General features: G+C 43.9%; 1 protein-coding gene across 1 annotated transcript in view; it reads left to right on the forward strand.

The window, feature by feature from the left end:
* The window catches only part of LOC144668557 (glutamine--fructose-6-phosphate aminotransferase [isomerizing] 1-like), an 80,627-nt gene extending 69,619 nt beyond the window's left edge, over window positions 1-11,008 (forward strand). The window contains exons 15-19 of the mRNA XM_078530703.1: window positions 4,012-4,126; window positions 5,096-5,223; window positions 5,738-5,905; window positions 9,086-9,247; window positions 10,501-11,008. Coding sequence (XP_078386829.1) covers window positions 4,012-4,126; window positions 5,096-5,223; window positions 5,738-5,905; window positions 9,086-9,247; window positions 10,501-10,554 — 627 coding nt within the window. The 3' untranslated portion in view covers window positions 10,555-11,008. The remainder of the gene's footprint in view (window positions 1-4,011; window positions 4,127-5,095; window positions 5,224-5,737; window positions 5,906-9,085; window positions 9,248-10,500) is intronic.
* Window positions 11,009-26,146: the final 15,138 nt, after the last annotated feature.

Raw genomic sequence — 26,146 nt, forward strand, 5'->3', positions numbered from 1 at the left:
TACTTTCCATTCCCCTGGCTTCACCCTGATGAATCTGCACTCTTTCTGTCTTTTAATGCCCATTTTATAATCTTAGTACAGTTTGTGTGAGCACATTTTTATCTTTTTTAAAAACTGGAGAACAAGACTCCGTTTCTCCATCACCAGTTTTCAGCCATAATAGCCAAGCAACCATGGACTTACTCACCTGCTGCCAGAACACAACTGATCAGTTTTGTGTCTAGGATACAGGGACTGCTGGGAAGAGGTGTGTGTGTGTGTGTGCAGGTCAAAAATGGGCTAATGGCCTGTGTTGAGAATTAAGTATAGTCAAACGGTTTGAATAGCAATTCCCTGGCATAGTACCTATGACTATTGATTGATTTTCAGTTTCCAATATTGTTTCACCCATCACTGCCTTTTTCCCCTTGCGTTTTTTTGGGAAGTTTCTGACTGTCGTTAAACAGAGATCACTTCTTCATGTCAGTTTCTGCTGGAGACTGTGATTAGTTGATGCCTTGTTGCATGCAGGAACATTTCAGTGTTTATTTATTGGCCCTGTCCATCTTGATGGAGTCGCCGTTTTACATCCACGAAATACATCGATCAGCAACAAAAGGGTTCAGCGCACAATCTTCACCCCACTGTCTGTTAGGAAAGATGGTTTGTGCAATAAGTTCAGATGGTGTAGCCCATAATGTGACCACCGTGTTTGTGTGGGAGCCACTGATATTGCACGGCGTTTGTGCATATAGCTACACAGTGTTTGTGTGTGTGTGTGTGTGTGTGTGTGTGTGTGTACCGGTGTCACTATAGACTGCCTGTGTGGACCAATATTTGGCTTGGTTTTTCAACTCCATGTTTCTTCAGCTGGTGATTTTTAAAAAAAAATTACGAGGGGTTGTCAGCCAGTTTGAGAGCCGTAAGACAGTAAGGATTCTCCACTTAGTCGCATTCTTGTGCCTGTTCCTATTGGTGGAGCACTTCCCATTTAATGTGGATGGATATCGCAATATTAAATAAATAGCAATCCCATATAATATGGAAGGGGCGAGGAGATTAAAAAATATTACGTTATGAAGCAATGCTGAGCAGGTTGGGCCTACACCCATTAGTGTAGAAGAATGAGAGGTGATCTTATTAAAACATATAAGATTGTGAGGGTATTTGATAGGGTGGATACCAGGAGGATGTTTCCACTTGTGGGAGAGACTAAAACCAGGGGAAGCGGTTTAAGAGTAAGAGGTCTACCGTTTAAGAAGGAGATGAGGAGAAATTTTTCCGAGGGTTGTTAGATTGTGGAATTCTCCTTCCCCAGAGAGCAGTAGAGGCTGGGTCATTGCATTTATTGAAGGCCGAGTTAGACAGATTGTTGATAGACAAAGGAGACGAGGGTTATGGGGGACAGACAGCAAAGTAGAGCTGAGATCATAACCAGATCAGTCGTGAGCTTATTGGATGGCAGAGCAGGCTCGAGGAGCCTACTCCTGCTCCTAAGCCCTGTGTTCCAATGAAATGAAACTAAACCAATTATCTCATTCAAAAACCGATACAGATGTGATGAGTTGAATGAATTTCTCAAACTGTAAGATTCTACGGTTCCAAAATAACCTTCACAGCAACTATTGGATTTCATGATAGTCTCCTGACAAGCCAATATGATGTGGCCAACATAAACTCTGGCTGCACTCTTGTTCTCCATGCATCTGGAATCAAATGTTCACCTGTTTGTGGCTTTCCAAACCTGCTGCCGGGACTATGACCGGCCCAGTCAGCGCTTGGTGATCGCACTGAGTCAGCACGCACACATTCTGACCTGGCCAAGCCTCACAGGGTGTGCAGAGTGTGAGATATCTCACCATGTCAGCCGGTGAGTAGCGAGTATGGGAGTGGAGGGCCGGGGGGGAGGTGCAGTGGATCCTCGGAATACAGAGACTAGAACTAGTTCTTCCAGCGGAGAAAGTCACACGCAAGTTTCCCCGCTCCTGAAATCTGAACCGTGACGAAAGCTAACGGCCCCGTATAAAGATTTTTAGACGATCGAGCCTTTCGCTCCCCAGGAGGTCTGAAAGTGCCGCCCAACCAATTACTTTTGCGAACGTAGTCGCCGTTATATTTGTGAGCAAGGCAGCCGTTCTGCACAAGCACGATTGTCACATGGCCGCACAGAACTTGAGCCTTGCTGAGAAAAAGAGACATGCTGTCCAAGTTTCTCATCTTGCACTCATCAGGACAGAATCGCAAGAATGCCAAATCTTGAAGGAAACAACATCAGTATAAACTGAGATTTGATTTCTTGTGAATCTATCCTGATGTGTGCAAGACAAAAATCTTCAACAGCATGTCTCTTTTTTTTTGCAGTGATACACAAGCAAGATTCTTCCAATCTGACTTTTGACAGTGGTCAAGGGATGAATGTTGGTCAGAATTCTACAGTCAAGTTCAGCTGAGCAGGCAGACAGTTCATTGCCTTGTCCAAGGGGCAGCACCTCTGACAGTCCGGACGATACTCGGAAAATGTTACCCAGTCAGCCTCGATTGTGTGCTAAGACCTGGAGGCTTGAAACCAAAACCTCCTGACTCAGAAGAATGACAGCCAAGCCAAAGTTTCTGCAAGACCTGGGCAACTCTCTAATGTGGTTGCAACATTCACATTGTCATCATGTTCCAGTGTAAATGTTTTTTTAATACTATCCCGCAAAATAAGAAAGCTTGGCTTTTTGCTTAGTTTAGGTTCAGCTTTGCTTTAAGAGTGAAGCAAATGGAGAGAGAATGACTAAAAATAACGTCAGTCAGTTTGAGTTTAGCATTGTGTAAAGGGTTACTGACTGCACAGAAGATTAGAGTAAAGGCCCTATTCAGCAAGTTTTGGCTTCCTGTGATTAATCTGAACTGGAGGCTGATTGGTGATTCTATTCCTGCGAGGGATCTGATTGTTTGGAGCACATCTGTTTGTAGTTAGGTGACCATTTATGGTAGCCTCCAGTATATTTACAGCTTTGTGTCTCTTTGTTGTGACCTGTAGTAGCCTTCCTCAACACTTCTTCTTGAGTTCTCGAGTTAATTATTTCCTTTTCCAAAGCAGAGCATGGATAGTTGGTAAACACTGGGGAAAAAAATAACACAACATACAAGCTCCGAAAGGAACCAGTTACGAGTTTTATTCTATAACTCCTACCCAGTTACTCACTTTGACCTTTGTGGCTAGCCTGCCTTGGAATTACTCAATGAGCAGGACCATCAGGAACACAGGAAAGATGATTTTCCCGGAAAATATGCACTGGAAGTCACATGTATGTTTTACGTGCTGAATGTTGGAAGCTGATTGTTCCTGCTTTGATTCAAGGCAACTGCATTGTTCTCACAGGCAGTACCATGGCTGGAATTTTGCTTTGCATTCGGCCAAATTGCTGTGGATTTTCGATGAACAGGTTGAGTAGAGAAAATGCCGGCCTGGAATTTTCTCAGCTTATTGGAGCATGTTCCAAAGGCTACAGTTCCTGAACGTGGTTGAGACTTAGGAGTTTGTTAAATAAACCCACAATGCCACCCCGACCCAGTGCCTTGTTCTGCCATTAGTTGGCGCATTAAGGAGAACTGAAATGGTCGCCACACATTTTGATACAACGGCAGCAAGGGATGGGCTGTAAAGAATAATTTCACAAACATTGTACTTAAATCTATTGCACTGGCAGGGAATTTGAAACTAACCATAATCAAATTACAGTCTCCCCCCTCCAGAAGTGTTCAGCTTTAGGTTTTAATTGCACTCTTTATTTTGGGAAAGGAAAAATAGTGACACAAATTTTCCACTTTTACGTGACAAATGCCCTAACCGGAGGGAGTGTTTTATAGTTGTCACGAACGTGATGTGTTTTACTGCTGGGAATTGCAGCAGGTTCCTGATAAGTTCTGACATTGGCCTTTGCGTTGATTCAGTTTTTTTGGTCTGTCTTGCGTGGGATTTAAAACAAAATTAAGTGACTTTATGGTAGTAAACCTTTTTTTTTTCCCCCCCCCGCCTCTGTCCAGGTTTACACCAGCCAGTTTGTGGCTCTGGTAATGTTTGCCCTCATGATGTCCGATGACCGAATCTCCATGCAAAAGAGGCGGCAAGAGATCATTCAGGGTCTCCAGACTCTGCCAGGTAACCTGAGCCAGCAAGTACATTCAGCTCTTATCTAATCCAGCTTGAGTTTCTCAGGAAAGGGTTGACTTTGCCACACTTTTTTTTTTGTATCCTGCAGCAACATTGCAAAAACGCAATTGAACTTCTTCGTCAAAAAAAACAAAGATTTCAGCAGTTTTGAAGTTTCCAGCTAAATCTTTGTTCTGATGTGTCCCAAAGTACTTTTACAGCCAATGAAGTACTTTTGAAGTGTGGTCACTGTTGTAATATAGGAAACCGTGCAGGTTTAAGAATTTCGTATTAGTCAAGTATACTTGAAAATCTTTGCCTCACAAATCTTGCCTCTGTCACATAATTGAGGTAATTCCTCTAAGGGTCCACCAGTGCCTCTCCTTTTTTAAAAATTTTTATTCCTGTGTCCAAAGCCCTCCACACCTTCACCTCTCCCTATCTCTGCATCCTCCAGCCCTCACAGAACTCTGCGTTCCTCCAGTCCTGACCTTTTAATCGTTCCACCATTCACAGCCATGCCTTCAGCTGCCTGGGCCTTAATCTCTGGAATTATCCCCCTAAATTCCTCCACCTCTTTGTCTCTCTCTCTCCTCCTTTAAGATGCTGCATAAATCTCACTCTTTGACCAAGCTTTTGGTCATCCCGTCCTAATAACTTCTTTGGCTCGATGTCAATTTTTGTTTGATTTTCATTCCTGTGAAGCACCTTGAGTTTTACCACGTTAAGGGGCTATATAAATGCAAGGTGTCGCGGTAATGTGTTTTGTGGCATTGTATTCACAGCGGTCCTCCGTGGTAAACTGAAAGTTAATTAAAGCATGCATGTTGCCATTGGCAGTACCACCAGTGTGTTGCCACCTCTCAAGGTACAGAGAACCCTTTCTGCATCTTTCAGATGGTGCATTAACAATCAGCTGCTCATTAGCAGTAATGCTGATTTTCTGCTTTTTGTTTCTCTCCCTTGTTGTTTTTGTAGACCAAATAAAGGAAGTTCTGAGCTCAGACGAGGAGATCCAGAGATTAGCGAGTGAGTTGTATCAGCAGAAGTCTGTGCTCATTATGGGCCGTGGTTATCATTATGCCACTTGCCTGGAGGGGGCGTTGGTGAGTAACACTCAGGTTTCAGTTAGGACAGAGCAATTCTGGTAAAGAACAAATTCCATTACAATTAAAACAAAAACAGAAACAGAGATACCTGGAAAAACTCAGCAGGTCTGGCACCTGCCAGACCTGCTGAGTTTTTCCAGGTATTTCTGTTTCTGTTTTTGTTTTGGATTTCCAGCATCCGCAGTTTTTTGTTTTTATCCATTACAATTAACACATTCAATATTTGCGTTGAATTTTTAATATTTTAACAATCTCTGTACTGATGCTCTTGAATCAGAGGATTGGATGTAACCATGACATCCCCTGCTCCAGCATTGTATGTAATCTAGACATTGGCTTAAAACCGTTTATATAAAGATAATGCTAGTAATCGCCTAACTTATTAAATAATACCGTTCGATCACTGTTAGAAGTGTGAGGCATGCAATCTATAAAGGACCATGCATTTTATAAATCGTACTGGGACCACTATGGAAATGAGTGTTTGCCTCTTTTGAAATGTTTATTGCAGAAGATTAAGGAGATTACCTTCATGCACTCAGAGGGAATCTTGGCAGGAGAGTTGAAACATGGGCCCCTGGCACTCGTGGATCATCGGATGCCAGTCATCATGGTGGTTATGAGGGACCCCACGTTTGCCAAATGTCAGAATGCGTTGCAGCAAGTGGTGGCACGTCAGGTAACTAACTCGTGGTTTTGAGGCTTGCGAGTCCATGATCTACAGAGTATTTGGTGGTGATGTGTTACAGTTCACGAAGGAAGTCCTTGTTTCTGTGGCAGCATGCACTTTTCACCTGCATGTTGTAGTCTGCAGCTATGGATAGTGATGGTAGAGCCTTTAACGTTCCTTCCATCGCGTGGCTGACCAGGAATCCCTCCCACTCTTACTGCCTGCCAACTGATGTGTGTCAGAAGGATTCTCAGGCTGATACTCAACCTGCTGGGCTCCGCACATTCCTTGGCCATCAAGTACCGGGGTGGGACTCAAGCCCGGAGCTTCTGGGCTCAGAGGCAGGGATGCTACCCGCTGCACCACAAGAGTGCCTGCAAAGTGTCGACAGTGCAGGAAATGGACCAAACAGCCCAACAGGCCCATGCCAATGTTCCTGCTCCACAAAGACCTCCTCCTACTCACCATCCATTAGAAATGAATGTGTGGAAGATCAGAAGTAGCTGGGATTTGCCAAGATCCTCCCTAAGATCATAGATTCACCCCTGGCACTTTAAACATGCAACTTAGCAATTAATATCAGAGCGAGATTTTGAAATCTGTCCTTTCTTCCCTTTCTCAATGAATGCGTTCTTGGCATGCATCAGCCAACAGTGCACCCATAGGGTGCCAGAGTCATTGGAAATTCTGTTCGAGGGTAGACATTAGAATGCTGGTGATCTATGTAAAATTGCTTCCCAAATGGCAAAGATGTCTGAACTTAGTTTGTTCTGGCATTTGTACAGCCCAGCCTGCCAAATTCAAGAAAGGAGGCTCTGAGATTGAGTTGCAGATTAGTGACTGCAGCTGTCCAGGAATTTGCAATGTTTGAGTTTAGATTTTGTTTAAAATGGGAGTTTGTGTGACTTTGTGTTTAACCAAAGGAAGTGGCTCAGAGAGAGAAAGTTCTAACAGTGCCCTTTGTCCCCCGTAAATTCCACAAATTTGGATTTTCCTCTGTGATGGGAGTATTTGGGAGTGGACTCCATTCCCTAATGGACTAACTCGCCATTTTCTTTCACCTCTAATTATCCACGATTTGAATAGGAACAATGTGCCTCGTCCAACATAAAGAGCCAATAAGGATAATGGTCACCCGGCATCACCCCGTGGGGGAAGCTGGTGGGAGATGCAGAACAGCAGGGTCCCGTGAGGCACTGCCTTCCATCTTCATGTTGGGATATTACATCTTTGAACTGATGTTAGAAGTGTCAAAACCGAACCCACGTGTGGGTAGCTGCATGTTCCAAAGACTTTCGGACAGTAGATTGCAGGAAACGCCTCGAGGTTGCTCCTGAGCGACAGCTTCAGCGTTGGAGGTGGCTGGTGGGGAGAGAGAGTTTGACACACAAGATAGAAAGTTCTGGTGGAGAGACTCTGCATTGGGAGAAATGTCGTGGTGGGGAGGTGGGGGTTTAGCATTTAGAGACTAAAGCTTTGATTTGGCAGCAAGGACTCGGATGGAAACAGTGTGGCTTCTGTGCACATTACAGCTTCAAGTAAGCATCCCAACAATGTCTCGTCCCTCTAGCCTTATGGGCTGTACTTTGTGGTCAGTGGTAAAGCCAAGGGCACTCGCCACTGACCTCAAAGGAAGCTGCTCACAAATTCCTATCGATCTCTGTGGCTTGAATTTCCTCTTTCCCAGCAGCACTTTAAAGCTGGCACCAAGTTAAGGGGCTCTCCAGGCATCCGGTAAAGATGATGTCAGCAAGAAGGTTAAGCAGTCAATCACATTGAAGTATTCTCACAGACAGCAAGTTGAAAGCGCTTCCTATTTTATTTTGTTTTCAGACAGTGAAGTGGTAATTTAGCTCCTATCTTAAATCAATCATAAACTTCAAAAATGAATTTATTGTTTTAAACATGTGGAACTTTTTTAATTATAAGGGAGGTATTTGACATTCAATTAATATAAAGTTAGCTTTTAGGACCAGTGAAGCGCTTTCGCAGTGATCGTGAACTTCGAACGCTGTTTAGAAACTCAGTTGCAGTTTGTTTAAAAGGGGTGTAACATTTTCAAAGCTTTTGATATTCAGGCTAACAGTGCAGAGGTGGTAATTTTCATGAATCAGCTGATTGCTTAGGGGTTGCATCCTGGGTGGATGCTTACAGTGTCCCCTCTGGAGGAGCGTGGAATTACTGACAGCAGCTTCTGGATTCCCGTGTTATTCCGCGCACGTGCAGGCTGCTGAAGTTGCTGTTGGTTCCAGAAGAGTATTAGCGGCAAATGCCGGCAGGTCAGGAGCGTGATGGAATACTCTCCACTTGCCTGGATGAGTGCAGCTCCAACCACACTCAAGGAGCTTGGCACCATCCAGGACAAAGCAGCCCGCTTGATCAGCACCCCCATCCACCACCTTAAACATTCACTCCCTCCCCCACTGATGCGCAGTGGCAGCAGTGTGTACCATCTACAAGATGCACTGCAGCATCTCACCAAGGCTCCTTCAACAGCATCTTCCAAACCCGTGACCACTACCACCTAGAAGGACAAGGGCAGCAGAGACATGGGAACATCACCACCTGGAAGTTCCCCTCCAAGCCACTTGCCATCCTGACTTGGAAATATATCGGCTGTTCCTTCACTGTCGCTGGGTCAAAATCCTGGAACTCCCCCTCTAACAGCACTGTGGGTGTACCTACACCACATAGACTGCAGCGGTTCAAGAAGGCAGCTCACCACCACCTTTTCAAGGGCAGTTAGGGATGGGCAACAAATGCTGTCCTAGCCAGCGACGCCCACATCCCATGAACAAATTTTTTTTAAAATCCAGATCAAGATCATCCCCCACTTCAGTTCCATTTTTCTGATCAGCTATCATTCTGCTGAAATAGTCACTCAAGAATGTTGGAACCTTTATACACTGCCATGTTGGATGTGACTGCAATAATTTATTTTACGTTCTCGTGATGTATTGGCCTTTTATCCAATTGGCCAGGCTAGACGTACCCAGAAATGGAAGGTTGGTGTTTGAATTCCTTGATCCATCCCGGTAACCCATCGTTTTATATTCCCTGGTCATGTTTTCTTGTAATTACGAAGCATGAGCTATTCTCTTGGGGTCAGGATCAGGGTGCAGCCGGTACACGATGATGCTTGCTGGCCAGGTACCAGGTTAAGTTATGCGGCTGTTTGTTTTTCTGCAGGGGCGGCCCATCCTGATCTGTGAGAAGAATGATGAGGAGACGGTGAAGAATGCCTACCGGGCAATCAAGGTTCCCCACACAGTGGATTGCCTGCAAGGAATCCTCAGTGTTATCCCTCTGCAGCTTCTAGCCTTCCACCTCGCTGTCCTTAGAGGCTATGATGTGAGTCACTGCTTCATCCAAAATATAACGCACTATAGCGCACGTCATATTTAATTCTTTTCACGGGATATGGGCGTCGCTGGCAAGGCCAGTATTGGTTGCCCATCCCTAATTGCCCTTGAGTGGCTTGCTGGGCCATTGCAGAGGGCGGTTAAGAGTCAGCCACGTTGCTATGGGTCTGGAGTCACATGTAGGCCAGACCAGGTAAGGACGGCAGATTTCCTTCCTTTAAAGGGACATTAGTGAACCAGATGGGTTTTTATGACAAAAATGATGGTTATTTTCTGAGACTAGCTTTCAATTCCAGATTTTTATTAATTGAACTTAAATTCCACCAGCTGCCATGTCTGCAGAACATTAGCCTGGGCCTCAGGATTACTGGTCCAGTGACATTACCACTCTGCCACCATCTCCCCCTGTGATGGGCAAACAATTAAGAGATAAAAACAAAAAGCTAAAAGCTGCTGCGGATGCTGCAAATCCAAAACAAAAACAGCATTACCTGGAAAAACTCAGCAGGTCTGGCAGCATCGGTGGAGAAGATCTTCTTCTCCACCGATGCTGCCCGACCTGCTGAGTTTTTCCAGGTAATTCTGTTTTTGTAAACAATTAAGAGAATTCTTTTTAACATGACGCTCAGATTTATGTTGTGTTCTGCAGATGGTATCTACATGGTTGGCCCTAAGTTACAAGAATTTTGTCATTTCTGCAGTGGCAAATTATATTCAAAACTTGTCCCACTTATGATGGAAGCATAGACATTAATTTTTAAAACTGGTGGTAATGAAAAGGACTTTGGTATGAATCCAGCATCTACTCTTGTTCCGACACTGGAACAGAGTTAATCTCAATGCACATTGCCTAGGAATCCAAGCAAATGTTTTGTTATATAACTTTAACATGGCTGCAAAGTGAAGCTACAAGCTTCTAGTTTAGCCTGTATGACTCCCATGTACAGGGCACTAGGAGATCTAGAACAGCTTTACTTGCTTTGCCTTTGTGAAGTTTGAAGTGCTGTGTTTCCCTCAAAAATGCTTTGAAGCTCTCTGCTATTTGTAGTGCAAACAAAGCCTCCCACACATTGTAAACGGACTTGCTCCCCCACTGTTTGATGCAAGAATAGGCTAGAATGCTTCATTTAGAGGCTCAATTTGTGTTTTTTTTTAATCCTTTTACATGACTGATCTGCACTGGTTTGTCTTCTCACGCGCACATCTCTTCCGACTGTTATGCCAACACTTTACCGACTCCAGGTGGATGACAACAAGCGACTGAGGAAGGTTGAAGCAGATTATGTGCCTATGTGAGTCGGGAGTTTACGCTATAGCTGAAGACTGCGCCAACTATTCGGAAGCCTAGCTCTCCTACTGGAAGGAGGAGCAATGTACATGGACTGTGCACAAAGTTTACTCTTAATTTGGATTATTGGATAATGGGAATTTTTTTTGTCAAAGGAAAATAACAGAATTATCGGGAGTACACAGACTTGAACTTGTTTGGGACAATTCAGTACAGGATTTTCTAGTCTATTATTTCTTTATGGCATAGGACTTTTCCAAATGCTTTTTCATACTAAATTGTTTAGCCACAGATTGTTACAGTAGTAGAGACAGTATTTTAAATACTTCTGTAAGGGGGTTGGTAGTTTTATTTTGTAACAAACACAATGGGCAATTGGAAAATGAAAGGACATTATCTCGATTCCCTCAATTTAAATCGGTTGCTGGATTTTTTTTTGCTGCATAAATTCCATTTTTTGCCAACTCTTGCTTTTATCCTGATCCTTGGGGCATGGGAGATGATGTTAGAAAATATTTTTGGGAATGCTGAAACGCAAAGCTGTTGAATTTAGGGGATCACGGATGAAAATTGTGCTCTGGACACTCCCTCCTGGAGTTCACGTCAGGGATAGAGTGGGGGAAGGGGCATGTGCACTCCATCCCTGTTTGGAATATTGTGGGCTGCACATGCCTGAATTCCTCTTATGTGCTCTCGGCTGTGAGGCTTCAGACCAGGAGAGCAGATGCATGAGGTCACCCCTGCTTTACAAATGCTGGTGAAAGCTGTAGTTCTACAAAAAGCCCAGCCTAGCCTATAGGAATCATTGCACGTCTACTCGTCAAAGTGGTTCGCTGCTGTTTACCAAGACTGCATGCTTTCCTGTGGTTTTAAAACTCTTTTTTTTGCCTTGTATTTAAGCCAGTTCTAAGTCCCTGCTATTGACTTTCTGCACAGTGGAAGATGCAAAACATGTGCTGCATTATATAAAGCTGGCCCTTAGAAAAAATATTCACACTTGGCTTTCAGTGGAAGTTCCTGAGTGAGCACACACTCAACTTTTAACTCCCCTTCCTCCCCCTCAATAGATTAATTGGATTTTACATAATTTCATTTATCGTTTGCACTATTATCGCCAAAGTGGCAGTTTGGTGAGTGTTCCTACCTCTCCTGCTATGACCTCCTTGATGGCATCAGAATAATTCTCACCTTGCCTGAATAATTGAGTTAACACATAACGCATTAACCTTGAAGCCATCTCCGTCGCAGCCTCGGAACAGGCCTGCATGCGTTGCTGTGTGTTTCAAAATACAATCTGTGGGGGCCTGTGCCTTGAGAATGTTGGGCTGCGGCACTATTATTTGCCTCACCACCTGCCCACTCTCTTTCCCCCCCACGCCCCAACTCCTTCCCTTCCTCTTCAGTTGGTGCTGAGGTCAAGTTCCCCAACTCCTGTGGTCACTCACACAAGTGATCATTCTTCAGTTGGCTATCAACTGGGTTGTCTACTGTGACTCTGCTGTCATAGATGGTCATGTTTTTTGAGTCGGTAGTTAGGAAGGCAAATGCAATGTTGGCATTTATTTCGAGAGGACTAGAATATAAAAGCAGGGATGTGCTGCTGAGGCTTTATAAGGCTCTGGTCAGACCACATTTAGAATATTGTGAGCAATTCTGGGCCCCGTATCTCAGGAAGGATGTGCTGGCCCTGGAGAGGGTCCAGAGAAGGTTCACGAGAACGATCCCAGGAATGAAAGGCTTAACATATGAGGAACGTTTGAGGACTCTGGGTCCATACTTGATGGAGTTTAGAAGGATGAGGGGGGGGGATCGATTGAAACTTACAAAATACTGAAAGGCCTGGATAGAATGGACGTGGGGAAGATGTTTCCATTAGTAGGAGAGACTAGGACCCGAGGGCACAGCCTCAGAGTAAAGGGAAGACCTTTTAGAACAGAGATGAGAGAAACTTCTTTAGCCAGGGAGTGGTGAATCTATGGAATTCATTGCCACAGAAGGCTGTGGAGGCCAGGTCATTGAGTGTATTTAAGACCAAGATAGATAGGTTCTTGATTGGTAAGGGGATCAAAGGTTACGGGGAGAAGGCGGGAGAATGGGGTTGAGAAACTTATCAGCCATGATTGAATGGCGGAGCAGACTCGATGGGCCGAATGGCCTAATTTCTGCTCCTATGTCTTATGGTTTTCATCCAGTACCATGAGTGTGCTTTTACTGCACGATGATCAGCAGCTAGAATCTTGGCTAATGATACCACCCCCACCCACCCATCCAATACCATTCATAGTATCCTGTGCCATGTAATTGGAGTTCAGTGACCTCTTTTCGTTGACTAATGTTTACATTCGCCTGAATACACCTTGACACAATCCAGGTCAAAGCACTTCATCCACTTCTTAAACATTCACTCCCCCCACCACCGGTGTGCCCTGGTATACAAGATTGCAGTGCAGCAACTCGCCAAGCTGCTTTTGACAGCAGCTTCCAAACCTGTGACCTCCTCCGCTTTAGTAGGTCAAAGGTAGTTGGTGCATGTGAACACCATCACCTGCAAGCAGCCTGAATTGGACACAGCTCACCATTCCTCCCTTCACCGTCGCTGGGTCAAAATCCTGGAACCCCCTTCCTAACAGCACCGTGGGTGTATCTGCACCACACGGACTGCAGCGGTTCAAGAAGGCAGCTCACCACCACCTTCTCAAGGGGGCAACTAGGGATGGGCAATAAATACCAGCCTTGCCAGCGATGCCCAAACCCCAAGGATGCATACATTTTTTTTAAAAAAATAAAATAAATGGGGCAGGTCTTTCGAGTTTTTTTTTATCATCTTTTACCATTTCTTTCTGTCATCCTCTTCCTCGCTGCCTCCTCAGAACATCCTCATCGGTCCTTTAACTAGTGCTGGCAAACCCAGGTCAAATTCTCCTGCTAATCCACCTCCGCCTCCAGCGGTTATCCAATGTTACAGACTCAACTTTGTACTCGCAAATCCAGTCACACCTTCATGGCACAGTACTCTGGATTATGCTCTGACTGGGAAGGAACGTAAAGAAGTAGAATTCTGGGAAACCACTTAAGGGATGCATCGTCCCGCATTCCAGCATGTTGGAATTCTGTAGAGCTAATTTAGATATTTAATGACGATAGTGAATTTGTTAAACTATCTCCAGTGTGCATTGAGGACATGAACAGTACATGTAGCACATTTTTTTTTACAGTAAGAAGGAAATTGTGTGGTTTTTTTTCCTCCCCACGGATTGTAATGTCTTAGCCCAGAGAGCGGTGGAAGATTCTGCCTTTTCCACAGCCCATCACTCCTCATACCCCCGACAGCTGAGGTGTACCTTTTTATAAAAAAAGTGTGGGACACTTGTCTTTTTTGAGCATTAAAACAGATGAAAGTTGTTGCCCTCCAATAACAGGGAAAAACAAGTCTGAAATGCATAGCTTTATGTAGCGACTGCAAATAAATTCAGAGAGTAACGTCAGGCTTAGAGTACGGGGCCCTTGGAAGTAGAGTGTTGCACGTTGAGGTATGTCCCACAAGCTGCTGCTTCTCCCAGTAACACATCTGGCTCCCTTTTGTATTTTTTAATTAATCTTTAATAAGGGCTCGAAATCCATCGAAATAATCTCTGGGCTATAAAAAGGGCAGAGTCTTTCTTTGACTAGAACATTACTTGGCTCCTTTTTGGCTGGGTTCGAATGTTATTTTATTCTATCCTCTTACGGAGGAGGTTAACCTCCTCTCACTTGAATTTAAAATTGCCTAGCTCCACGCCGTTGAGAGTGTACAGTATCCAGGATATCTGACAAGTAGCAAACCTCTCCTCTGGGCGTGTTGCTTTTACAGACAGAGTGAACTGCACAGAAGGTAGGTATGTGCGTTTCTCTCAACTATCCGGTTGACTTTGTAAACTCAATATAAATAAAAGTTCTGAATCAACCCACTGAGTGTTCGGCTTTCCTATTGAAATGGTTGTGTATCATCTGAAGCTGGAAGACATCACACAGGAAACACTGAAGGCATTGCCAGTACCCTGGGCAGATGGCAGGGAAAGAAAGATCACATTATTGGCATAGGCAGAATGATTGAATTAATGATGTATAATAGGAATTTGATTCCCGGACCATGCGAGCGGTTTAGAGATTCTCAACAAATTCACTTTAGAAACACATTTTGGCTGGAGTTTTTCATGATCTACAGGGTGCACACTGCAGTAACCTGCCAAGGATTCTTAGTTAGCACTTCCTAGACCTGTGATCTCTACTGCTGATAAAAATTAAGAGCAGCAGGTGCAGGGAAACACCAAGTCGCATATCTCCAGACTTGGACACAATTTGTTATTCCTTCATTGTGGCTGGGTCAAAACCCAGAGACTTGGTACCTAACAGCTCAATGGGTGACCCTTCACCAATACACTGACTGCAACAGCTCACAAAGGAGGCCCAGTTTTGATTTCTCAAGGGCAGCTCAGGATGAATGCCAGTCTTGTAAGCGTCGCTCACATCCTGAGAATGAATTTTTTTTTAAAAAATCCCCAATATATGTTCCTAATATCCAAAACTGCTCTCCCCCCACTGACTGCACACATACTTCCCTGTAGAGATCACTGGACAGCAATCCGTGGTGTGGAATGTGACTGATTTTATTCCACCTACCTACAGTGCCCATGGTGTTGAGAACACTATTCATGACCTACCACTGATCTAGAGCTACATCAACACTGGGTTGAAGAGAAAGCATTTTTGCATGTCCCTTGTGTTCTGGTGAACATTCTGGTTCAAAATGTAATGGGTTTCAAAAATTATTTATTCTCTTTGAATTTCAGTCAGTCAGACAGCTGCTGGAAGGAGATAGTGTGACCTTTACCGAGTAGTTTGTCTATTTTGCTAGCGTTCTAATCCTATGGACTAGCCACTTATGACAAGAGCCATTGGAAAGTCACTGTTGCACCATTTTAGTCCCCCCTGCCCACTGGAGCCAGGAATTATGCTCATCACAGTCACAGACCTGTTGCCCCAGAGTTCAGGTGGGCAACACCTGGGATAGGTAAGGAAAATGTAGGAACTCAGGACGACTGAATGGGCTTGAGGTGCTTTTCCCTAGAAGAGACTGGGAGGGAGATGACCTGATATCTTCAAAATTATGAAGGGTTTCAATGGGGTCAATGCAATGATGTTTCCACTTGAGAAAGAGTCCAAAGCCAGGGGCAAAGTATATGATAGTCACTAATAAATCCAAATTGGAATTTGAGAGAAACGTCTCCACTCGGGGAATGGTGAGAATGGTACTCACTACCGCAACGGTTCAAGAAGGCAGCTCACCACCACCTTCTCAAGGACAACTAGGGATGGGCAATAAATATGACTAAATAAATAAAAACATGGAGTGATTGTGGTGAATAGCAGGGATGGATTTAAGGGAAGGCTAGACTAACACATAGGGGAGCAAAGGACTAGAAAGATACTTGATAGGGTACGATGAAGTAAGGTAGAAGGAGCCTCATGAGCATAAACACCAACATAGACCAGTTGTGTTGAATGGTTTGCTTCTGTGGTGCAAAATTCTGGGTTTTTTTTGTAAAATTCCATGCTTTCTATGTAGTGCTAAAGTCTTCTCACAGTCCAAAGTGTCCATCGTGTGAGAACTAGATAGCAGCATATTATATCAGATCAGGCATGTGGTATCCTGTAGTCAGAACAAGCTGACTAGGTGTGAGCTGACATCATGATACCACCATATCCCAGGAGGTGCATAGGATGATGGATACAGTAATTAGATGGAGAAAGTATTTGGTGGGAGAGACATTCTGATTAGTGGTTGTGGTCATTCAAAGTGGTTTATATGTCTTCACGTGGAATGAAAAGGTACAATCGGGGAAGGGGAGGGGGAGGAAAATGAGTGTGATCTGTAAAGGAAGAAAGAGGTTGTATTCGTGCAACAGCTTGCCTTTATGTAGGATCTTTAATATCAAACCAAGATGCATTATAGAGACGTGGAGCTGGATTTTACATGCCCCCCGTTGGGTGTGCTTTCGGTGGAGGGGGGGTGGTGCATGTAAAATAGGTTGGGTGGTCAGCCCACCACCTTCCCTCCAACCCCCGAGCTCATCCCCATAATACGCTAAGCGGGCAGGTCCTGAAATTGGCAGCCTGCCAGCAATATGTAAATAATTAAATGCCTAGCAAGCCGATTGACCCGAATAATGCATTGCCCACGCCATATTGTGGCTGGGAGTGGGCAGGATGTTTCTCATGACCTTCATGAACAAAGGTGGGGGGGAAGAGGGAGGGGCACCTCATTTAGGTGGTCTCCCCGGCCCCCCCCAAAGATATCATCTCTTCCTTCCACTGCCCCTGCCCGACAGAACCTGGCCTCCAAGTTCTCCTCCCGTCCCCCTAGGCTCCAGGAACCGTCCCTGCCCTAAAACCCTGGGACTTATCTTCTCGAAGCAGCCATGTTCCTCTTTGGCTGCCTTCTTGGAGCCTCAGCAGTGCCCACTACTGGGCCCTCGGTGTTGCCAGGAGTGCTGGAGCAGCTGGCCAATCAGATTGACCGGCAGCCCCTGAGGGTGGGACTTCCTCCTGAGTGAGGGTCTGGAGGCTCTACTGTTAGCTAATTTAGCCGGCCTGCAGCATCTTACAGGGCAGGGCAGGCTTGCATGGAGTGAGTCAACTTCTGGCCAACTTGCCTTCTGGGGGTGCAGGGGGCAGTGCAGGAAATTCAGCCTGTGGGTTGGGGGCGTTGGAATGGAGGGAAACACTAGTTGTTGATTAAGGACGAGGGAGGTGAGGTACAAGAGGACAGAGTCAGGGGTAATAAGATTCTTTTCATAGAATCATAGAACTTGCAGCACAAGAAGACACCATTTGGCCCATCGTGCCTTTGCTGGCCCTTAGAGCAATTATGCTTAGTCCTACATCCCTGCTTTTTGCCTGTAACCCTGCAAGTTCCTCATCCTTAAGTACCTGTCCAATTCCCTTTTAATTATTCATAGGCTAAACTGCCACCATCTTTTTAAGTAGAGCGTTTCAAATCCTGACCAATTCTTGAGTGAAAAAATTCACCTCATCTCACCTTTTAGACCTTTTGCCAATGATTTTCAATCCATGACCTCCTGGTTACTGACCCACTCATCAGAGAGGATGGTTTTTCTCCATCTGCTCTGTTTCAAAACCTCTTCGCATCTTCCAAACCTCGACTCGGCCACCTATTAACCTCTGTTTCACGGAGAACACTCCTAACTTTTCAAACCACACCTTGTAACTGAAGTCCCTCTTTGAAGGAGAATGTGGTGCTGGAGAAGGTTACAAAACTAGGGGAGAGAGCATTGGAATAATGGAAGATGCCAAAGACCTAGTTGAGGGTTTTTGTGGCTGATGGATTGAGGCTATGAGGCTAGAACTAGTCAGTCTTTATGATGGCGAGACTATGGCGTTAGAAACTCAGCAAACAGTCTGGTTCAGCGGGAGACAGTAGCCAAGCCGCAGAAAATTACTTTCCCCACAGAAAAGATGATAAAAGAAAATTCAAGCTCCCCCAGTGCTCAGATGATTACAAATTCCCCAAAGGGACTGGTTGGAAAAATATCTAGGAATGAAATCAGGTAGAGTACATAATTATGCACATGTTTGCCAAAAACAACCTTCCCAGCAATATTCACAACCATTGCCATAGCAACGTTGTAATCAGATCAGTGGAAAGTGGTATAGGCTTTTTTTTAAGGAGGGAATTCTGCCTTTCTTTTGTCTCTTGTCTACCCTCCTCGAACTTTTTCAGGCCCGTGCCCAAGTTTGCGATCTCTGCTCTTCTGAACGTGAGCTTATTTGTCGACCCCTCCCCCAGCTCCACGATCGGGTTCAGAGCCTTCAACTCACCCTGCTGGGACTCGCTCCCGGAGCCTTGCTACATCTCTCTCCCGCCTTCCAGAAGCCTCCTTCAAAATCTACCCCTTCAACTCAACCCTTTGTTGACTCCACTCCTCACCGTCCGTTAAACCCCGTTGTGAACGCTGAACTCCAGTACATTACAGTTATTGAAATGAGGGAAGTCAGAGGCAAACAGGAAACCCTCAGACAGGAGAGGAAAAGAGGGACATAGGGCAGAAGTCATAAACAGGAGAGAGAGAATTAGACAGTTGGCAGAGTGACCACTACAAGAGATCTTTTTAATGTGTCTGCACAGGAATATCCTGGACAGTTGCTTAGTGACCCTCCCCATCTTGTCTATTGCTAGCTCTTTAATAATGCCACTTTCTCTGTAGCATTTTCATTGTCTATGGGTTGCTAATTATGGCTTATGTTATGATATCCCTATGGGGAAGGTGATAGATCCCAAGAACTATCTTGACCGCTATGGGGATTGAACTAATGCTGTTGGTGTTATTCTGCACCCCACACCAGCCAGTTAAGCTAACCAACCCCCTAATAATGCTGCTGGCTATTGAAAAGATTAAAAGTCTCTACATTGTAAGGAGGGAAATCACAATTTTACATAAAATCTCAATTTTAGCCTCCATTATTCCACCAGCATTGCTGCGGTTAAATTTTTAATACTCCCAAAGCAAAACTGACAGTATCGCAAGATAAAATCCAGGTTGTTGGAACTGATGCAGCTGATATTATCCCGATGGTTACCCTCCATCACCCACCAGAGCTGTGCACACACGATGTCTTGCATCTCTGGTGGATTCAAACCCTGTCAATGGACTGTGATCCACCTCCCAGTTCAGGCTGAAATGGTGAACTACTTTTAAAAAGGATCTTGATAAATTTCTGGGGAAAAAGGGCAGATAGTTGTTATAAATACCTAGTTCATGGTTCATAGTAATATTTTAGAGGTAACTTTTAATTCTGAGAAGATTAAGGTTTAACTGTAGAAAATGAGATAAATGTAACCAAAGCAGCTTGAAGACTATTACACTTAAAAGTTTGGGGACCAGGTTGATCTAAGGGGCTAACAGCTAGAAAGGTAAGAACATAAAACAGCCGGTGGGCTCACAACTGAAGAATTGGAGATGAGGTGTCTGCACTGCTCGTAAAGAAATGCAGCTCAGAGTTGTTTTGTTTTGGGAGTTAGAGCTACAATTAGTTTGAAAACATTCAGTGAGTCCTGGAAGGCCAAGTCGTCATGGAGATGGGTGGATCTTAAGAGAGTTCTAGGATTTCAATTTATCTGTGTTTGCTGGGGGAGCGAGTGTTCAGCAGCAGGCATAAGATGCTACTGTTAGCAGGCTCCGGGCAGCATTAGTGTTGCTGTTAGCTGGCTCTGTATAGTTGGGGCTCAGGGGAAGTCCCAGGAGCTGTTTGATAGCTCTGTGGAGTTAAGAATCAGAGGTCCTGGGGAGTTGGGAAGGTGGCAGAGGGTCACTGGCTCCTTGCTGGAAAGGTTTAGGGCTCAGAAGTAGTTCTGGGAGCCATTTATAGCTTAAGTGTAGCTGGGGAGGTTGGAGCTTGGTGAATTCCAGAGCAGTGCAAGCCCAATGAACCTAGCCAGCCATTAAAGAGCTGAAATTGAGTAGAGGCTAGAGTACCGACTCAGAGAACCAGGGGAACAGAATCTTGGGAGACGAGATTGAAACCCTGGGAGGTGTGCAGTTGTTGAGGCAGTCTGAGTTGGAGCGGCTTTGAAGGAATTCAGCAGCTTGACCTTTGAAAGTGAAAAGTTTGGGGTCCCTCGTGAGGGAGGAGGAGTTTCAACGAGACAGGTAGACTGTGCTCACCGATGTTGAGGTGGGTGCTGAGAAATCCATGGGATTTGCTTTGGTCGCATTTGCAATTTATTGTACAGTGTGGTGTGTTCATCCACATTTTGCCTGTTAATTCATTTGTACCTCATTAACCCTGAATGTTAGAGTATGAGATAGTGATTGTAAATTGTTTTATTTTAGACCTTATTTATTTTTGTTTTTTCAAAACCTGTGACTCTTGGGGCTTTATTTTCTTAGCAAATGTCTTGAATCACAAACTTTGTCTAGTTTAAACAAAACGTTACTGGGTCCCTAACTGAATCTTACCAAAGATTTGGGAGTCTGCTATAGGGTCATAATATAGTCACAGAATAGGTCACCTAGGGAAAGGTGGTTGTATACTTCATGGGGGAACTGAACATTTCTGGTCTGCCGATGGTTGGCTATTGTCTAGAGGCATCAGAAGGCCAGGTTGAAGCTGGGTGAATGTTCTTCTACAGTTTTTCTGCTGGCCTTTGGGGACTCACCTACAGAACTTCCCCTCTGGCGTTTAGATGAGTGAGGCGGAATTGGTGGTTGTGCAGTTGTGTAGGAGGGCTGTGGATGGACAGAATTGCATTTTTGTTCCACGGTTTTACAACCTTGGGTTTTCAACCCAATCTCCTGAAAACGCCATTTTGATTTTTGCCAAAAGATCACACATTTATTTTCCTGGACTGTGACTTTAAACATTTTTGACATTACGGCAGGAAGCCACATATAAACCATCTCCGACTGTAATTGTTTTATCACAACCTATGATCTGTCTAATGAAAAGGGTCAAAAATAACTCATTGAACAACAGTTATTCACTGTTAGTTCAAAGAAAGTGCTTTACCATTTACTCCTCCTATAACTGCGATAGTACTTTCTCACATTGTATCGCGTCGTAATGCCCAGTTTTGCTAGTGCTTTCCATATCCTATCGCGTTCAGATTCCTATGCACTGGCAACTGATAGATGTGAGTCTGTGCTGCATGAACACTGTCTGTGGGTTGGAGTGGTGCCTGGGCGTAACCACACAAAAATCCAGTATACCATGATGCAGGAAATAGCATGCCAATTAAGTCTTTGTGACATTACAAAAGACCATTAGGCAGTAAGTCAACTAGGAACAACATCAACTACTTAATATCAGAAAGTGAGGGATGGGCGGTTGGAGAAAAGAAGATTAGAAAATGATTTTTAAAGCATTTAGGAAGTTGTCATGTGCACTGGTAGCGCTCACCTCCGTGTCTTCATGCATCAACCTAGGTTATGTTGACCCTTGGGTGCTCCACTCTGCTGTCCTGTCTTGGCCCAGGACTTGCCCCAAGGAGTTGTGTGTCCTTGTCCACTGTTAAACTGAAGCAACTGGATATTGAACAGGAGCAAGGAACCCAGCCGAGTTTGCCCCTGGATGTTCGGGCAGTTGTACTTGCCCTGACTTAATTCTCGCAGAGATCAGCTGGGACCTGCCCTGTCACTCAGCATCACCTTGGATGGTGCACATTCCCACCTCAGTTATCAGGGGCGGCACTGTTCCACTGAGATCTCGACACTTCTGGATTCCTACAGACACTATGCATTAATATTTAAGTTTTTTTTTTTACAATTCTTGATATGCTGCTAAAAGCTGCATCATATAAACAAGCAATTAATGTGGCAATAGTTTGGTCTTTGCGGAACTGTTTATAAATAGCAAAGGAAGGCTGCAGTGATTTGGGTTTTGTTTCTGAACTAGGTTCGCTAGTGTTGCAAATCGATGGTTCAGGTGAGGACCGAATGTGTGTTATAATTAGATGTTTCAGCAAATAGATTGACGTCTGGACAGTAAGGATCCAAACCTTTCGTTGTGGCACAACAAGGCTGTCTTTCTAGAGTGAACAAACTGACACAGGTTGGAGAGTCATCTTTAATTAAAAGTTGCAAAATGAAATATTTTTGATTAATTGGACTCCTCTTGCTATTTTGACTCAGCTTGCAAGTTTGCAACTAAAACAAAATAGTTTCTGCCCTGCCCCAGATATGGAAATTATTTAAATAATATTTTTAGCAGGTATCTGACGATTAAATAGCCATTTTGTCGTAGTAAAGGAAGTAGCGTGAGTTGAATCGGCATAGGAACATGGGCTTCAGCCTCTCAAGTGTGTTCCACTATCTTAGCTCCCACTACCTGGCTAGATTACATAATCCTTACATAACAAAGATCAATCAAACTCAGTTTTGACATTTTTGATTGACCTCAACAGCTTTTTGAGGGAGTAAGTTCCAGGTTTTCATTACTCTATGTCTGAAGAAGGGTATCTTGACATCACCATCGCCCTGGCCAACCCATCCCTAATTTTAAGTTTATGAGCCCTTGCTATTGGATTCCCTCCCCACCCCAACCAGAGGAAAGAGTTTCTCTCCATCTCCCTTATCAAATCCTTTAATTATCTTACGCACCTCAATTGTATCGCCCCTTAATCTTCTATACTCAAGGGAATGCAAATCCAGTCTATGCAACCCCGTCTTGATAATTTAACCCTGTATTTTTTAAAAATTCATTCATGCGATGTGGGCGTCGCCGGCTAGGCCAGCATTTTATTGCCCATCACCTCATTGCTCTTGGGAACGGAGAGGCTTGCTAGGCCATGTAAGAGTCAGCCACATTGCTGTGGGTCTGGAGTCACATGTAGGCCTGATTTCCCAACTGCTTGTGAGGAATACAGGAATACAGGCTTTTTGCAGTCCAGAGCCAGTCTACAGCTGGAAGTGAATGTAAGCTGCTCCGAAGTTGCTTTACGTGCTGGAATTGAGTACCCTCGAGTGTTCCTTGAACCCACCTGAAAAGAGTCATCAGCTATTTTACGGATCAGCACTGAGACACCAACTGTACAACCTGGACGCCATTTCAAGGGCTCCACCACCTGTTCTTTTCCCTTTGAACCTTATAATTTGTCTCTTTGATTTTAATCTTTGGCAGAATTCCTCTTTTTATTTATTTTTTTGTGTGTGAGAGAGAGATAATTGGAGTATTTCGAAAGAGTAATTAGTATAGCTTCATATTTCATACTGTATGTTAATAAGCTTTACCTTTCTATTGGACAAGACTGGTTTTATAATAAACTAATAATTTTGTTGCTTATTGAAGAAACCTGATCATTGAGTGGTCATTCTGAGATTAATGGGGAAAGCACATATTTGGCCATATAATTAACTGGAAACATCATTTAAATAGAAACAGTGCACTTGTCCCATGATATATATAAAACTGTGTGTTATGAATTCTAGATGGTGAGAATTATTAAGCGTTAATTATATACTAGTTGTGTTTAATTGAATGCAGGCAGCAGACATTATCTGAGCATTCACCTCAGTCCCCTATAAATAGGCTTAGATTAAAACTGTGGTTGTTGGTTTAGGCAGTGTAGGCTTGCAATGTGTAACTCTGTAAATACATAGAACAATGAGTAAATATTGGCTCTAGTTCTACTCTTCACTAAATGCCTTTCTGGATTAGAACATTAAGGCTGAAATTTAAAGGTGCGTTACATTTATGTAGATTCTAAGCATTCTTTTGTTCACAAAACTGTTTCGAAATGCGTCATATGCCATTGGCACAGCATCCGCTTCCCCTGTTTCCCCCCTAGGCAAACAAACGTGCCAGACTTTTCCCTAAAGGTGGTATCTCTGTAAAAGAAGTAGCCCAGGGCACATGGTAAACATTGGTCCATATTTTGCATTGAGAATAACAGTGAGGCTGATCACTGCTAAGATGGAGTAAATCAGGCAGCAACTTCTGGAGTACGAACATGCACGGTTAAATGCGGAAATCCGGGTATTGCATTCAGAGCTGTCCTGCTCCTCCAAAGGCTGTGATATAACAAAACTGCATTCATAGATTCGGCACTGAAATCAAAACAATGATGTAAAGTTGTGGTATTCACCCGCTAGTTTCCCAATAAATATGACAGAAAATGTTGGAGCTAGTGCATTCGCCGTTAAGTCATTTTTAATGGTGTGGTCAGTCATAATTACTGCCAAACAGCCTCTCTGACTCTGAAGGTTTGATTTTATAAGTGTGGAGTCTCATTCCTTCAGAATTCAATTTATTTTGGAGATTTAAAAAGATAATCAAAATTATTTGTTTTACTTCTTCCACCTGTCTCTCTTAGCACTTTCTCTTAATCCTATCTTTCTTTCCCAATCTTTATTTTTGCTTTCTGTGCACGGATCTAATTCATACTTCCTGGTTTGGACTCTGTGTGCCTCAGTGAGGACTCTTTGATCTGAGTGGTTGACGAGACTGCGTTGCTTGCCCTGCTCGCACGTGCCATGATTCCTGCAGAGGGTGCCGCATTGGATACGACGATGATAGAGTTTGCTGAAGGTGGTTAAATAGGCACACTGGGTGTTTTCCTTTATCAGCCAAGGCATAGATTGTAAGAGTAGTTGAGGTTATGCTAGAACTGTAATAATTAGTAGTTGGGCCACAGCTAGAGTACATGCATTCCAGGAAGAATATGATCACACTAGTGAGGATGCAGCAGAGATTTATAAGGATGTTGCCAAGACTGGTGAATTTTAGCTATGAGCAAATATTGGATTGGGCTGGGGGTTGTTTACATTGGAAAAGAGAAGACTGATGAGAGATGTAATTGAGAAGTATAATGTTATGAGGGCCTTGACAGAGTAGATGGGAAGGACTTATTCCTCTTAGTGGAGAGGTCAATAACCAGAAAGTATAGATTTAAAACAATTAGAAGGATTAGAGGAGAGTTAAGAAGGTTTTTTTTTTCACCCAGAGGGTGCTGTGGGCCTGAAACACACTGCCTGGACAGGTGGTCAAGGGTAACACTCATGTTGGACGATAGCTTAGTCACGCTGCTCTGATGTGATTTCCTGCATAACAGTCCATCTAGTTCACCACGTGCCTATAATGTAGATTCACATGGAACAAGATTAAATATATTACAGGGCCTAATCACTATCTTAATAAAATAGGACTTTACTATTCAAATGTGATGAGGATTATATTTAAAGTACTTGAATATGCATTTAAAATGCTGTAATCCACAGGACTAAAGACGACGAATTTGGAAGTGGGATTAGGGCTGGATGACTCATTTTCAGCCAGCACAAACATAGATGGGCTAATTGGCCTCCAATGTGCTGTAAATTTCCTCTGATTCTTCTTATGTTCCATGTTTCAAAAGCCTGTGAAAACTCCGTGGGCAGCGGACTGCATAGTGAACAGCAAACACTGCTCCTTCTTCACTGACTGCAAACTCCAGTCCCATTGCTCGTTCCCAAATCACACACAGCCTCACACTTTATTACAGCCGTCATTCGCATCTGACTGTGACCAATAGACATGTAAAATCACACCGATCTTTACACTTAAAATAGTGACCCAGTTCTGAGATGGGTTCCACTCACTTCATGAAAACTGAGGTGGTTGTTGAAATCTCTTAATTTCTCTTGGCTAAAGCGTTAGTCTAGATAGACATCCTTCTCGATGAGGAGAGTGTGCTTAGAATGCTAAGAATTTGTGCGATGTCAACAGCTTAACAGATGGGCTAACTTTGCTGTAAATTAGGTCATTATATTCACAGTGAATTCCTATTTTATGAAGATAGTGATGTCATTCATTTCGTTTGTTGTTGTCGTCTTCCCCGAAATTTGACTGCCACGTTCGACTGCCTGTTCTACCCTTGCACATTCTGCATGTGTCAACTACACCCAGTACATTATATCCATCATCAGTTTTCCCCTCTGCTTCCCTCTCCTACATTTTCAGTCAATCTCCCCCTTGAATAACTGTCTCTGTCTACCGTCTGCTCTAATGATTTGATGGAAATGTTGCATCTTGCTCTCTTTTGATGTTATGCACAAATATCCTCTCTTC

This window comes from Cetorhinus maximus, chromosome 27 (genome assembly GCF_964194155.1).
Source record: "Cetorhinus maximus chromosome 27, sCetMax3.hap1.1, whole genome shotgun sequence".
NCBI classification, from domain to species: Eukaryota; Metazoa; Chordata; class Chondrichthyes; order Lamniformes; family Cetorhinidae; genus Cetorhinus; species Cetorhinus maximus.